This window comes from Grammomys surdaster, unplaced genomic scaffold, assembly GCF_004785775.1.
Source record: "Grammomys surdaster isolate TR1022 unplaced genomic scaffold, NIH_TR_1.0 336, whole genome shotgun sequence".
Classification (NCBI taxonomy): Eukaryota; Metazoa; Chordata; class Mammalia; order Rodentia; family Muridae; genus Grammomys; species Grammomys surdaster.
This window is the reverse complement of record NW_021604755.1, coordinates 194,373-209,138: the sequence shown is the minus strand read 5'-3', so window position 1 is coordinate 209,138 and position 14,766 is coordinate 194,373. Positions and strand designations below refer to the sequence as shown.

At 44.7% G+C, this 14,766-nt stretch overlaps 1 protein-coding gene across 1 annotated transcript in view; it reads left to right on the top strand.

Moving 5' to 3' along the window:
- Antxr1 (ANTXR cell adhesion molecule 1) overlaps positions 1-14,766 on the top strand; it is a 197,714-nt gene that overhangs the window by 93,236 nt on the left and 89,712 nt on the right. Inside the window, exons 11-12 of the mRNA XM_028778462.1 lie at positions 315-384; positions 1,884-1,962. Of these exons, the coding sequence (XP_028634295.1) occupies positions 315-384; positions 1,884-1,962 (149 nt within the window). The remainder of the gene's footprint in view (positions 1-314; positions 385-1,883; positions 1,963-14,766) is intronic.

The following is a 14,766-nucleotide window of genomic DNA, read 5'->3' as shown; positions in this document are numbered from 1 at the left end:
GAGAGAGAGAGAGAGAGAGGGAGAGAGAGAGAGAGAGAGAGAGAGAGAGAGAGAGAGAGAGAGAATACTACCAAAAGAGCAACAGTATCTGGTCCCCCAGTGATTTCTTCACCCCACCTCCCGCCTCCAACAGCATGGTACTTGGTTTCAACAGTAAACTCTCGGGGGACATTTCATATTCCAACCATAACCCAAGGCAAGAGGAGGTTTTCCTTCACACGGTTCTCTATTTTCATCCTGTCCCTCTGGACTTGGTTGACAATCTCCAAAGATACGGAATTGGAAATCATAACCTTGTGAATTCCTTTTTACAGATGAGAAGCCCTTTGCTGTGGAAGATACTTACTTGCTGTGCCCAGCACCAATCTTAAATGAAGTTGGCATGTAAGTTTTCACCAGCCACAGAGTCCTACAGTCAGAGAGGAGGAGACAGGGGATAGAGGGACAGTGATATATTTCCTCATTTTCATTGTGGACCTTTCTCTAGATTCTGCCAGTGGCCATGGTGCCAAAGCTATAGCAAACCAGGCACCAGATGGTTTGCATCGCTCTTCATCCTCCGTTGTTCACAATGAATAAGACTCCCATTTAAGCTAGCTAAAAGGATTTGAGTAACTTGCTCGGGGTCACACAGCAGCCAGTGGAAGAGCCTGAGCTCAAGCCTGAGTCGGCTGACTCAGTCCCAACCACATTTCTAGAAAGTTCTTACATGCATTACCTCACCCTGTCATCATCCGTGTCCTGGAAAGTGACTGTTATCTGTTCCTTCAAAACAAGGAGACTCAGAAAGGCAAAGTAAGCACTGTGGCTGGTTCGTGACCATCGCCACCACCCTCCGTCCTCCTCAGAGACTCAGTCGTTCACTTACATTCCCCAAACTCACATCCAGGGACCATCTCATGGTGCCATCAAAATAAGAACTGGGGAGATGTCAGGAGAATCAGCACCCTGAGTTACAATAGCAAGCCCAGATGATTATAGAACAGAAGAGAGCCTCCCCAGAACCATGCCTGGCCTCCAGGGAAAACACTAAAGTTCTTCATCCAGTCTCCCTTCAGCATTTGTTCCCACTGAGACCTCTCACTGAGTGTCTACAGTCAGCCTATGACACTGGGGCCTGCTACACAGCCCACAGTTGTATAGCATGATGTGACTTCTTATCTCAGTAAGACCTAATAGATAGAAGCCAGGAGAAGATAATCCTGTCCACAGCTGCACCTCCAGGAGTCTGACAGGGAGCCACAAAACTGCCCCACCAGACCACTGAGCCCATATTAATATAACATATTACAGTTTGTCCAATTTATCCCTATTGACTTGGATGACTCTTATACATGCTTTACCTATCAGGCTTTAGTGGCATATACCTTTACTGCCAGCACTCAGGAGACAGAAGCTGGCAGATTTATAAGTTCAAGACCAGCCTGGTCTACAGAGCCAAGTTCCAGGACAGCCAGTGCTATACAGAAAAACCTTGTCAAAACAAAACAAAACAAAAAAAACAGAAGAAAGAAAGAAAGAAAGAAAGAAAGAAAGAAAGAAAGAAAGAAAGAAAGAAAGGAAGGAAGGAAGGAAGGAAGGAAGGAAGGAAAGAAGAAAGAAAGGGAGAGAAAGAAAGGTCTTTTTATCTTATCATGAGGTATAACAGGTTAAATAAAGGCAAGCTCTGCTTGTCCCTGTAATACAAAGTTAACGTCCTGCCTTGACACATCAAGTGGGCACATCTCAGTACCTCTTGGATGCCACAGGTGTGTGGCCCTGAGACTGCTCCACGGAAGAACATCAGGCCCCACAGGGAAGTAAGTGAGCACGCTCTGTCTGGCTCTCAGTCTGTTGTTCACAGCACACAAGGCTAAGTGCATCTGGTTCTCTTGTCATTGCAGGAAAGCTGCGCTGCAGGTCAGCATGAATGATGGCCTGTCCTTCATCTCCAGTTCCGTCATCATCACCACCACACACTGTGTAAGTCAGAACCTTCCAGCTCATTGCCATTATCATTTTTCAACTGTTCTTCCCAAACCCCCGGCTTCCCCACATTAACCGTGGAAGGTCTTCTGGTTCTTTGTTCTGCCCACTGAGCCCTACCAGCTGGGTCAGGGTGTGCTTTTCTGTGAAGTGTACCAGTGACACTGTGCCAGGTTCTCTGTTTCTGGTGTTGAGGAGGAGCTCTGGTTCTCCTGGCCTATCCAGATGATTCAATTGTCTGTAGTAAGGGTGAGCCCCTGGGTCAGATACACCATGAGAAGGTAGACAGGAAGGCAGTAGGTAACAGAAAACATGTCTTAAAGAGCTTTGGGGTTTCTTGCTTGTTTGAATTGTTTTGTTTTTTTAAGGATACAGGAAATGGGTACCAGCTAAAGGGAGGAATAGATTACAGAGAACCTATTTATTAAGGATGGTAACATGGAAACTTGTTTATGTGATTGTAGAAATAATTTAGGGCAGCAGTTCTCAACCTCTGGGTCACAACCCCTTTGGGAATCAAACAACTCTTTCACAGGGTCACCTAAGGCCATCAGAAAACACAGACGTTTACACTACCATTTATAACAGCACCAAAACTTCAGTTATGGAATAGCAACGAAAATAATTTTACAGGACATGAGCCTCATGTTTGTGATCCCAAGGCCTTCTGAGGAGGTGATGCAGGGAAGGGAGGACTTGACTAGGAACACCGAGGCATATGAAGTCCCTTCTGACCAGGGTCTCTGTCTCAGAGTTCAGCCTAACTCGGCAGCTGGGGTTCAGCTCACTCATTTAAAGAATCTATCCCCTAATGGGGTTGTTTGTAGCACCACTTTATTTGGCTACTTCCTTTTGTTAACTATGTGCTCTTTCTCCACTAGCTCTTCCTTGCAATGGGGGTGATCTGTGAGCGTATTTACAAAGGTCCTTCTTGGTTAGCCATTGAAAAGCATGTGGATAGTACTCTTTAGTAATTGGGTATCATGTCCTTAGTATTGTCATGGATAGATAAGAGATAGAAGTTGTGCCCTAAAGCCAAACAAAGCAAAAATGTTTTACCTTGTAATGCACAGGAAGCTGAGTTTCATGGGGGACATGACTCTCTTACCTAATACCTCCTTAAAAACATTCTCCATCCTGTGTGGGTAACAAGCCAGTATAACTGGAATAGACTATGGAAGAGGTTCACTTGACCAAAACAACTAAGGTTGCCATAAAGGAGTGTCGCTACTTAGAAATGATCTTTGCTCAGACAACATCAACCATCCTTTCTGGCTACCTGAGCATTACACTACCAAATTTGACAGCTACGCAGGAGCAGCAAAATGCCTTCAAGTGTCCCTCTACTGCCTCTACTGAATTCTTTTGGGAGCTGACTCTTTTAAAACCAGTCAACCTACAGGAAATGGTAAACATTCACCAAACCTAAGACCTGGGGTCCAGAGGCCTTCCAATCTCATAGTGCTCCAGCAGTGTGGGCCTGTCTGTCTGACCACACCGCAGACAAACAGTTACTGCTCTTGAGTCCACAAGGGCAAGGGAGGTTGGAAAGTGAACCATCTTTGGACCAAGCTTGAGGCATGAAAATACAAGGCTACAAACTTAAATTTGAGTCTCTGAAGAAGAAAGTGTGGCCTTACCGGTGCGCTGTAAAGTTTAAGTAATTCCCAGGAAAGGGCCACTGTGTCTCATGCCAACCTCCATTTGCTCCTCAAATTACCTGTCTGATTATGACAACAAGTCTCCTGTCCAACAGACTCTTGATTAAAGTCACCTCCCAATATATTCCTTTATATTATTCTACTGGTCTATAAGAAAATTATTGCCACCCTAATATTTGAGATACAAGTCCGTTCATTTACCTACTCAACAAAGTCATTGATCACAAGATGTTCCTTCCTGAGCACTTAAGATGAACCAGTAGACAGAGGGTGGGGGCTACACAGTGAACAGTAAACATAAGAAATGATTCTGTACTATATTAAAAATAATATATGTGATAGGGAAACACTAAGTAAGAGGGTTTGGTACTGCCTCCGTGAGTAGGCTCCAGTGTAAACATGCGGCATTTGAGTAGATCCCTGGATAGTGAGGAAGGCAACTGTGAGGGAGGGATGAGGAGGGTAGAAGTTTCCAAACCAAAATCCCTAATGTTAAGACCCTGAGGCATCCGAGGTGAAGTGAGAAGGGTAGTGGTGGGCTAGATGAGGAAGCGACAGTCAGTGGGTGGCCATGCATGAAGGATGTGAGCACGTGGGATTTGGAGGAGGGGAGGTCCAAGATCTGACCTGCATCTGAAAGCTCCCTCTGTGGGCAGATGGCAAATGATAGCAGCAGCTTGACTGTTGAAGAAGGTTCTGAGTTGAACCAGAGGCTGAGGAGTTTCCTGAAACATTGGATATGAAATTTGAGACATCCCCAAGATCTTGTATCTAAAAGGATGGCATGATCACAGGCTGACAGGAAGAAATCTGAGGAGGAGTAGACCTAGGGGTGAGGAGAAATTAGTACATCACTTGGCTGGTAACTGTTTGTGTAGCCATGTCTGAGTTATTTATCTCTTGTGTGCTTCTGTTTCCGACACTGAGAGTTTGCTTTGCTGACACTATCGTGAGTGTTGCACAGATGCTTTTGGCACCATGCAAAAGGCCTGATAGCTAATTTGCACAGATGCTCTCGGCACCATGCAAAAGGTCTGACAGCTAATCAGCACTCAATACATGTTTTATGAATAGAAGCTTAAACAAAACTTTTGAGGGAGCTGGGTGTGACGGTGTGGTACATGCCAGTAAGCCCAGTCCTTTGGAGGCTTGGGCAGTAGGATCTTCAATTCAGTGTTAACCTAAGTCCCACATACAGTTTGAACTAACTGATTCTCTCTAGAGAATTGGGTCCCCTATCCTGGGTCCAGTAGTAACAAAGGAACACTGACAAAAAGACACGACCATGACATACATACTGTCACTCAGCCATACTTCAGTGGTTAGAAGGGGACAAACAAGATGGAAAAAAACCCTCCCAGTTCAAACCCAGAGAGTTGTACCCCCCATAAGGCCCTGAGCAGAAACTCTAATTAAACACTGAAACTTCCTGGGGCAAAGCAGAGGTTCTGTGGAAGGTGGAAGGCGTGGTCATCCAGAGGTGACTTGAAGTCTCAGGCTGGTGTTTGTCCGGAGGATGTGGTTTTTAGATTAGAAATGATCCCTGGGGCCTAAGCAAAGGGTTAGTCATCCCTGTGCCAGTCCCAGCCTGCCTAGTCTGGGAAGCAAAACTCATTTTAAAATATGAAGCTAAGAGTTTTCTTGCTTTATTTGATGCCCATTTGGACAAGTGTATCCCAAGGTTCCAAGAGCCACAGAGAGTAACCGCTGCCCCTGGCCAGAAGCAGAAATTCCATGCAGATTTACAGGACAGGGATTTTTTTCCACTTAAGCACTAAAAGATTCCTATACTCAGGGTAAACTTTGCAGAGTTGCCTGGCTATAGAAAGTGTCAGAATTCAGTCCTCTTCTCCAGCATTTCCTACACATCCACAGCTGGGCTGCCTAGCCCTGCACCCTTTCCTGCCCAGACTGTAGCATGAAGCTGAGAATAGTTGCTGATTTGGTACAGTACAAAGTAAGTTGATTTTAGGACCTTGAGGAGATTTCATTGAAGATCATCTTCCTTTAAACGAATATTTTACAAGTTTTACCCAAAGAGGACAGAAGTCAGAAAGCTGTTCAACCAGCATTTCTTTTTTTTTTAATATATCATTTTTTTTTCAAATTGTAATTTATACTCATTCACACAGGGGTTATAAACACAAAAAGGCAGGACGTGGGGAAGGGGATGACACTGGAGCGTGGGTGTTCAGGGGAATACAGATATCTTTCAGAACCAGGTATCAGCTGGGTGAGGGTTCAGGGGACAGGTCGCTATGGCTCTGCCTATGATTCACTTGTCCTTATCTAAGTTGGTATTATCTGCCAAGGCTACCTATTTACAAGGCCTATGACTACTCAGGCTGGTAAATTGTCACAAAAACTGCCTGTTTACAGTAGCTTATAGCCATCTGTTTCAGTGTTTATTCACAGAGACCCAAGACTTGGTGTTAGCATACATGTGGTGAATCTAATCTTGCGAAGGCGGGGATAGAGGCCTGACCTCCAGTAATTGATGAGGACCTTGTAGTGGCTCCGGTCCCCCTGTCGTTGTCCAGTGAGGCATGAGGGCCATTCCCGTCCCGATGTCTTTTTCCTGGAGAGGGGATACTTTTGACATCAACCCCTATGCAGTCAGACTTGTTCCTCAGGGGACCCAGAGAGATATTTTTAACTTTTATTCAACCAGCATTTCTTAAACAGCTACTGAGTATCCAGTGTCTCATTAGCAATCTGCAAACCTGCTGGTGGTGGAAGGAGTCCACCAGCTGAAGAATATGTAAAGATCAGCCAGACTGATCTCAGTGCCTGAGATTGATTTCAACCCACCTAAGAAAACAGCCAGGCATGGTAACACACACTCCAGTACGGGGAGATTGGGACAGGCAGACCCTCGGATCACTCAACATCCAGCTTGGCTACTCAGAGAGTTCCAAATGCCCCCAATGAGAAACACTTTCAAAAAGAATGAAGCAGATAGCCCCTGAGAAACGGCTCCAGAGGTTGTCCTAAGGGTTCTGTCATGCCCATACGTATGTACACAGAGAGAACGGGGTTGTATGAATCAGGTGTAAAGTCTGTAAGATTTTTGGAGAGGAGTGGGCCAAAAGGATCCATGAACTGTCTGTGGAGGAGGTAATGCCACAGAGGTGATCTTAAAAATGATAATTACAGGGGCATAACGGGCAGAAGCTCTGCCCAGAGGAAGGCAGCCTTCGGAAGGGCTCAGACTCCTGCGGACCCATGTGGGCTTCTCTCCTCCACTTCTGTCTCCAAGCCTACCGCCTTTTGATTGAGGCCGTTTCTTAACTTCACAAGTGCTCCTCTCCTGGGACACGGACCCACCCTTGGTCTTGTCACCCAGTAAGTGACATGACGCCAGGGTTTGTTTGCATTCCTTGCAGGATTGTGAAAATCACAATCTTCAAAGAAAGGAAGGGGAAATAAGGTTACGCCCAGGCTCGAAGTCTAATTAACCACTAAATAAATGGAGAATATGCTTCCATTTTCTACCTAATTTCTGTGGTAAAAGCCTAGCCAAAACCAATAATTAATCATTTAAAAGTCCCATGTGATGTCGCTGGTCAGATAAATTCTTTTTTTTTCTTTGAATGAAGATGAAAATTCAATGATCTCCAGTATGAGGTATCAAAGCAAGAAACTCTGGATATTGTAGGCATGGCGTGATGTATAGCAGTTACAGAATAACAGGGGAATTAATTCGGGCTTTTGATTCAGAAGCCCTAGCTCCAGAGTCAGGCATGATGTGCACACCTGTTATTCTAGCCCTGGTGAGACTGAGGCCGTAGAACAGGACTTTAAGATCATTCTCAGCTGCATTGTGAGTTCAAGGCCATTATACACTATATGAGAATATGTTCTAAGAAATAAACAAAAGCCATCCCCACCACTGTGGAGGGCAGGTAATCTAGCTGGTCTCAGACCCCATATTACATGGCTCTAATTGGAAGAGTGGTATGCGCTTAAAGGGACTGGAAGCCACGGTCCTCTATCGATGAACGGTTGCCTCATTAGTTTATTGACACATCTCTCTGCCCCTTACAGGATCTGCTACATGTCTCCCATGGCAGCTAGCCCCCCCACCCCATAAAGAGGCTCCCTCTTAGGGCAAAATAAGCCTGGTTATTAGGATCAGGGAGGAAAAGCTTTGAAGATGTTGTTTCCAGGGTAACCAGGTGAGGAAAGCAATAAATCCAGTTTACTGATAAGTCAAACAAGGCTGGATTGCAGTCTTCTGGTCTTCCATTGCTACTTTGGTATAAAAATGTTTCCTTGGTGCATTAGCACTTGGAGTAAAGTAAGCAGTAGCATAAGGGCAATACTCAAACTGCTGGAAGCATGGTAAAGCCATGTTTGTTAGGTCAGGCATGCTTCTGCTACCTTTGAAATCCCTGCCATGAAGGTGACATCTGTGACCCCCCACCAGTGGTTTTACCACAGGTGGCCATGCTACACTTCACACCACAGGTGGCTCTGCTATACTTCACATCACAGATGACTATGCTACACTTCATACCACAGGTGGCTATGCTACAGTTCACACCACAGATGGCTATGCTACAGTTCACACCACAGATGGCTATGCTACAGTTCATACCACAGGTGGCTATGCCACACTTCACACCACAGGTGGCTGTGCTACACTTCACACCACAGGTGGCTTTGCTACACTTGATCTTTAGGCCACTGCTCCCTTTCTATGGATATGCCCCAGCTTCCGGCTTTTTCCCCAATAATTTTTATTAATTTTTCTTTCTAAAATTATTTTTATTACAGTTACTTATTAATGTGGGGGGAGGGGTATATGTAAGCCAGAGGATGATTACTTTTGAGAGATGGTTCTCTCCTTCCACTATATTTGTCCCAAGACCAAGATCAAACTCAGGTGGCCAGGCTTGGTAGCAAGTGCCTCAGCCTGCAGAGGCATCTTGTTGGGACTCCCCCAAATTCTTAATCATTTTATTGTGAATCCAGACTGTTTTTTACAACTCTTGGTATTTTTTTCTATAAATATACATTTAAGTGAGTATGTGTGAGTGTGTGCATGTGCAAGTGTGTGTGTGTGCGTGTGACAGAGAGAGAGAGAGAGAGAGAGAGAGAGAGAGAGAGAGAGAGAGACTGACTAAGACTGGGAAAGATCTTCAGTGCCTTGCCCCCTGTAAAGAATTATCTGTCTCAAAGTGTCCATAGTACAATGGTTGGAAAACTCTTAAAAATCAGAATTAGTCCAGGAATCTACATTTTTAACAAGCTAGCCAAGTAAATCTTAACCAGAAAAGACTCTTACCTCCATATCCCTCTAACTCTTACTTTGTCATTCAAAGTTTAAAAAGAAAAAAGTCGCTAAAATCCATTTAAGAAATAAAAATTCTCTTGACTCGTCCATTCAAGTAAGAGTCCCGTGCCTTCCATGCAAAACCTATACTGTGTGTTCCTTTTAGAACGCTCTTACTGACATAAATATAGGAATTTGCCCGAGGGAGACAATCTGTCTTGTTGAAGCTGATTAGAGAGGGGTGTGCCAAACAAAGGCCACAGTGGCTGCAGGTATGAGGTATGGGCTACAGAAAGGTCAGGAACCACCACGCAGCATTGCCTGAGGAGTTCTGTCCGGCGCCAACACCCAGGCCCATTGCCTCTGTCGATTCAGATCTGTTACCAATAGATTTAAAGGAACTTGGGAACACACAGATGCAGTTGGTTTCATGGTCAGACAGCTCTCTAGGTAAACAGATGCCCGGCATGGCCACCATTGCCAAAACTTCTTCAGTTTCACCAGCCGGGTAGGGAGTGAGTCCAGTAGGCTGGGCTGAGAGGCAAGCTTGTCTTCCAACATAATAAAAAAAGGCTGGTACGCCCTTCAGAATGCAAATCAGAGAAGACGTTTTTCCTTCTGTCTTCCAAGGTCAAGTAAAGGGTCTATCCATCAAAACATTCATCAAAGTCTGTCTTTGTGATGAGTAATCCATACTGCAGCTACCAACACCAGCATCCTGGTGAGGGAACTTACCCCAGGGAAGAGGCTATCATAGCAACTGAAACCAGGGAGATCCTATTAGGACCAGTGTGTGTAAAACCAGAACCGTGGAGAGGCAGTCAGAGTGAGACTCTGGGAATGATAGCCAGTCCTTGCCCTCCAGAAGACGCCCTAGAGGTAAATATTATACAGTTTAGGGTACAATTGGACATAGGACCTGCAAAATCCCCCATCCATCCTAAAGACTAGAAACTTCTACTTCTGCACATCTTTAGATGAATTTGCACTAACACATGGCATCTGGGGTTACCACACACAGCATCTGGGGTTCCTTCCCAGCCTCTCAGTGACCTTCCTGCAAAGCCAACCCGGACAGCTTCTTCCAGAAACACTAGGAGAACATGTCAGAACGCATGGGCAGCTTGCCTATGAGTAACTTTCACCCCAGTCAGAGGCTCCCCAAACTCAATATTCCTGCAGGAGGGAGGCCCTTATAAACGTCAAAGAAGGTAAGACCAGGTCACACACTCTGGCCTCCCCTACAGGTTTCTACAGCAGAACATCTCGCCTCTTGCCCACCCGTCTCCTTAAACGTCACATTGTGTGGATGAGTAGAGGGAGCTCTGCACTGGAAGGATGGCATAGAGAGGGACCTTGAGAGGTACTCTGTGACAGAATGTGGAGTCTGGGCAAAGGGAAGCCATAGAAAGTAAGTGCAAGGTATCGCTGTGGACATGTGCCCCTGCCTTTGAGTCAACTGCAACCAGGGGCGTTAATATGGAGGCCACGGCCTTGTGCCTTTTGTTGTTCAAGGCAGTAAGTGTACATCCATGTTCCACATTTTAGCTGAAGTAGCTTAGTGCCAAGAATGACGAGTATGCAGCCCCAAGGAGTAAATGGATGGATCCTGGGGCTTCATCCTCAGCCTTGAAGGAAGGATGCCCAGTTACACGTTTTTGATCGCCATAATCATAGATGGTGTGTCCTCTAAAGTGTACGGGTTGGGGAGACAGGGGAGCGCTGCTTAGAGAGGACAATAGAGTTAAGTCTGGCCTCGGATCAAATGAGTCTGTTGCTGTCCTGCTACTGGCTGTGTGATGTTAGACCTAGACAATGTGCTCTTGCACTTGGCTGTGAGCAATGTGGGACTGGCCTGGTGATGGTTTCTGAGGATGTCATGACTTCTGGACACAGTAACAGAGTGTGGCACCTAAAACTAAGGAGGGGATGGGCCCTGTAACCTGACAAAGGTAGACGCCATTTGAGAGTGTTCTTTAGAGTGAGCCCAGAGACACTGGAGGTAAGGGAAACTGCAGCATTGATTGTTGTGTGTAGAATATAGAATTGGAACCCATTAGTCTGGGGGCGCATCTGGCACAGAGAGAAAGGTCCATTCTAAAGCAGGTGTGGAGATGCAAGGATTGGACGGGATGAGAGCCAGCTGCTGGCTAGCTTTTTAAAAGCCTCCCTCACTGCCTGGCTCAGGTGGGAAAGGTCTCTAACACAGTGCTACTCAAGTACAGGTAGCTGGCAGGTTGGCAGAGACTTGGCATCAGATCAGTACCTGGACTGGAAAACTGTACAGATTCCCTCCACATCTTAGAGTCTGTAATTGTGGGTCTACATGCATGTGAGCTGAGAAGGGTAAACTCAGCCTTCCAGAGTGTAATGGATGAGCCTGGCTTGGCATTTAGGAAATAAATTTGAGAGACCTTTGTTGTTGATGTTGGAGGGGGTTCCCCTGTGAGATGCAGGTCAGCCAACCTCCACCCCATACAAGTGAGGTCACATTTCAACAGGACTGCTCCAAGCACACCTTCTTGGTTTCCAGGTACACTACCCGCAGGGCAGCACTTCTCTTCACTCAGCCATCCCTTGAGAGCCACACACAATTCAAAGCTTTGTTTGGTTAAGCGATGTTCTGGTTTTGTTTTTAAGTCACTTTAATAATATACCTGTGGTCTGGTGCACCATCACCAGTGAGGGCAGGGAACCACAGGAACACAAGAGCCTGGAGCTTAGATCTCAAATACTGTTTACAAACTGAAATAGAAGGAGCTTGCCAGTGCCTCTATTTTGATAACCCTCAGATGCATAAAAATATATTTTAAGATGTTTTGAAGGACTCCTGCTGGTTTATTTTTCTTGGATAGTTGAGTGATCGACTCTTCAATATTTTATCTCTAAGTATTTTAAAGAATGTTTGCCCTGAGTTTGAAATTTCCTTGTTTTGAGAGTTGATGAGAGGGGAAAAAATGGTTTTCTGAAACTATGCTTTGGAAAATGCTGAGATAATGAAATGCCCCATGGTGAACGGGAGAGCTACAAGTTGAATCCAATAGTCCTATAAACAGAGTCGATGTGTTGGGACACGCTCAGCCATTAGGAAACACAGAATGACAGCTTGCATGGTCAAACCATTCAACTCTCTACTTTTTACAATAACACACACATTCCATAAAACACAAAGATAAACAAAGGTGGAAATGAAAATGTTAGAAAAGTTATATTGATCAAAAAGACAACTAGTGTAACTATTTAACAGAGGGCAACTTAAACCTTACAGCAAAAAAAAAAGGAGGAGAAGTCTCATGAGGAAGATACAATGACAATGTATTACTGTCATGAAGACCAGCATGGTGTGCATAGCAATGAACCCAGAAGTTACGTGATTCTAATCTACATGCAATGGCACACCCATGACACATAGAAAACAAATCTGAAAGAATGCCAAAGGGACTCTTATAAAACCATTATCTTCTGTTCAGAGGAGATTTATATGCATCTCTCAGTAATCATTAATAGATCAACTATCCAAAAACTGATAATAAAAAAAATCAATTTAAATAATGCAGTAAAAAAAATAGCTGCTGACAGAACAAAGTCCCAACTAGTGATTGGGCGTGTAGGACCGTCTGAGATGAGAGGCTAAATGATCAGAAACATATCGCTTTGGGTAGAGGACTCACTCACACTGTTCCCCCACATTTTAACATCTCTGAGATTAAGATGATTCTGTTAAGTAATAAAGCATCACGATTTAATGGGCAAAGGTTTTCTTTCATGGCCCCAAAAATAATGAAGCATCCTAGAGTGAGTGACTGAAATCTGGAAAGATAGTTTCTATTCATCTGTCTTGTAAAAGCAAAAAGTTAAATAAATAAATAAATAAATAAATAAATAAATAAATAAAATGTTCTTAAAAACCTTCTGCTTAGTTACTTCCTCTCTGCCACCCGCCTAAGGATCAGTGTCATACAGATCACATTCATGCTCTGGAATGAAAAAATTAAATATCCATAGCAAATCAAGTTATCAATCAATTTTTAAAATATTGCATGCTTCCAAATTCAAAACACACATCACAGTAATATATGAGCCAATGTGAGCTACAAAACACTTGGAACTGCTCAATTATTGCGATACCACATACCAAACTTAGAGTGCAGCCAAAGTGGCCCTCAGAGGGAAATTCCTAGTCTTAAGTGTTTGTATAAGGAAAAAAAAGTTAGAGGTCATCTTAGCACAGAACTTGAAAGATCAAACAACAAAATAGTAAAAACCAAAAAATACTGTATTTTTTAAGGGGCAGGGCTGGGAGGATGTCTCAGCTGTCGAGAGCACTTGCCCTTCAGAGAGCCAGAGTTCAGTTCTCAGCACCCACATCCGGCAGTTCATAACTACTCATAACTTCAGCCTCAGGAAACCTGCCCTCTTCTGTCCTCCGTGGGCACCCCAAAGCACATGAACACATGCAGACACATGTACAGACATACAAATAAAAAGCATAATAAATCTTTAAAACAAGCAAGAACAAAAATATTAAGAGAAGAACTGTGTAAGAACCAAGGTAACTATCAGTCGAGCATAACAGATATGAAAAAAGAGAAACAGGCATGAATCCTCAGAGCTGTGCTCTCTCTGTAGAGGTTAGAGGGGAAGCTGAGCCAAAGCTAGTGCTGTCACAGGCTGGGCTGCAATAAGGTCACTCATACAGCGGACTGAGAGAGCAATGCATGCTGGGATCACCACCCACCTGCCCCACCCAGTCTCCTCCTTTCTCACAGGGAATGTTATGAAATATTATAGTTTACATTTCGCTCTCCCATATCATCCCCAACTAAAATTTGTCAAATTGCTGTGACCCCCCCCCCAGAGTGCTGAGGCTGTGTGGCCTTAAGGCAGTTTGTGACCACCATGTTTTGTTAGGATCCTTGCTTTCTATTTGGAAGGTCAAAAGCCAGGGCCTCCTGCATGCTAGCCTTTGTCCTACTTTAGCTTTGCTTTGCCTAGTCTTTTGTTTCTTGGTGTCTCCCCCTTTCTACTTTGACATCTTAAGCTTTGAGGTGTCCTAACATCAGATAGCAAGCTTGTGTAAACTGTATATTTAATAAGCCCAGTCTATGAATAAGAGCTTGAGGCAAAGTAGGCATGCCCCAGGCCTTAGAGGATGGCCAGCATGTCCATTCACACCTGCTCCTGGTAGCCCAGGCTAAGCCAGAGGGCTGAAGCTTAGGCTACACGTTCTGGGTTAGTAACCAGCTATGAAAGAGAGCTGACTTCATGGGATGCACAGTGGATAGAGGGTCCAGAAGCTGGAGCCGTGGAAGTAACATCAAAGAAAGAGAAGGAGAAGAAAGAGGAGGTTAACTGTGGGAAATGGGGTCAAGAATGGAGAGAGCCGTGATCCCCTCCGCCTGAGGTCTCCTAAGCTAACAGACCAATATTTAAACACAAAATCAGTAGGCTAGGTCATGACAGAGTGGGAGATGCTTGGCCCAGCTCAGACCATATTGGCAACTTAAAGTCACACTTCAGTAAATTGCATTGTCCTGGGCTCTCAGGTGATTTTCTCCTCAGGATCTTATTCAGAGGCTGGTGAGATGCTCTGTGGGTAAAGGTACTTGCCACCAATCCCGAGAACCAAAAATCCATTCTTGGAGTCATCACCAAAGAGTGACAAAAACAGCTCCTCAAAGTTGCCCTCAACCTACACACACACATACAGATACACACATATATACCACACACACATGCACACACCACACTACACACAGAGATACAGAGACAGACATACACACAGACACACACACAGACATACACACAGACACACACACACACCACACACCACACACCATACACAGAGACAGAGACAGACAT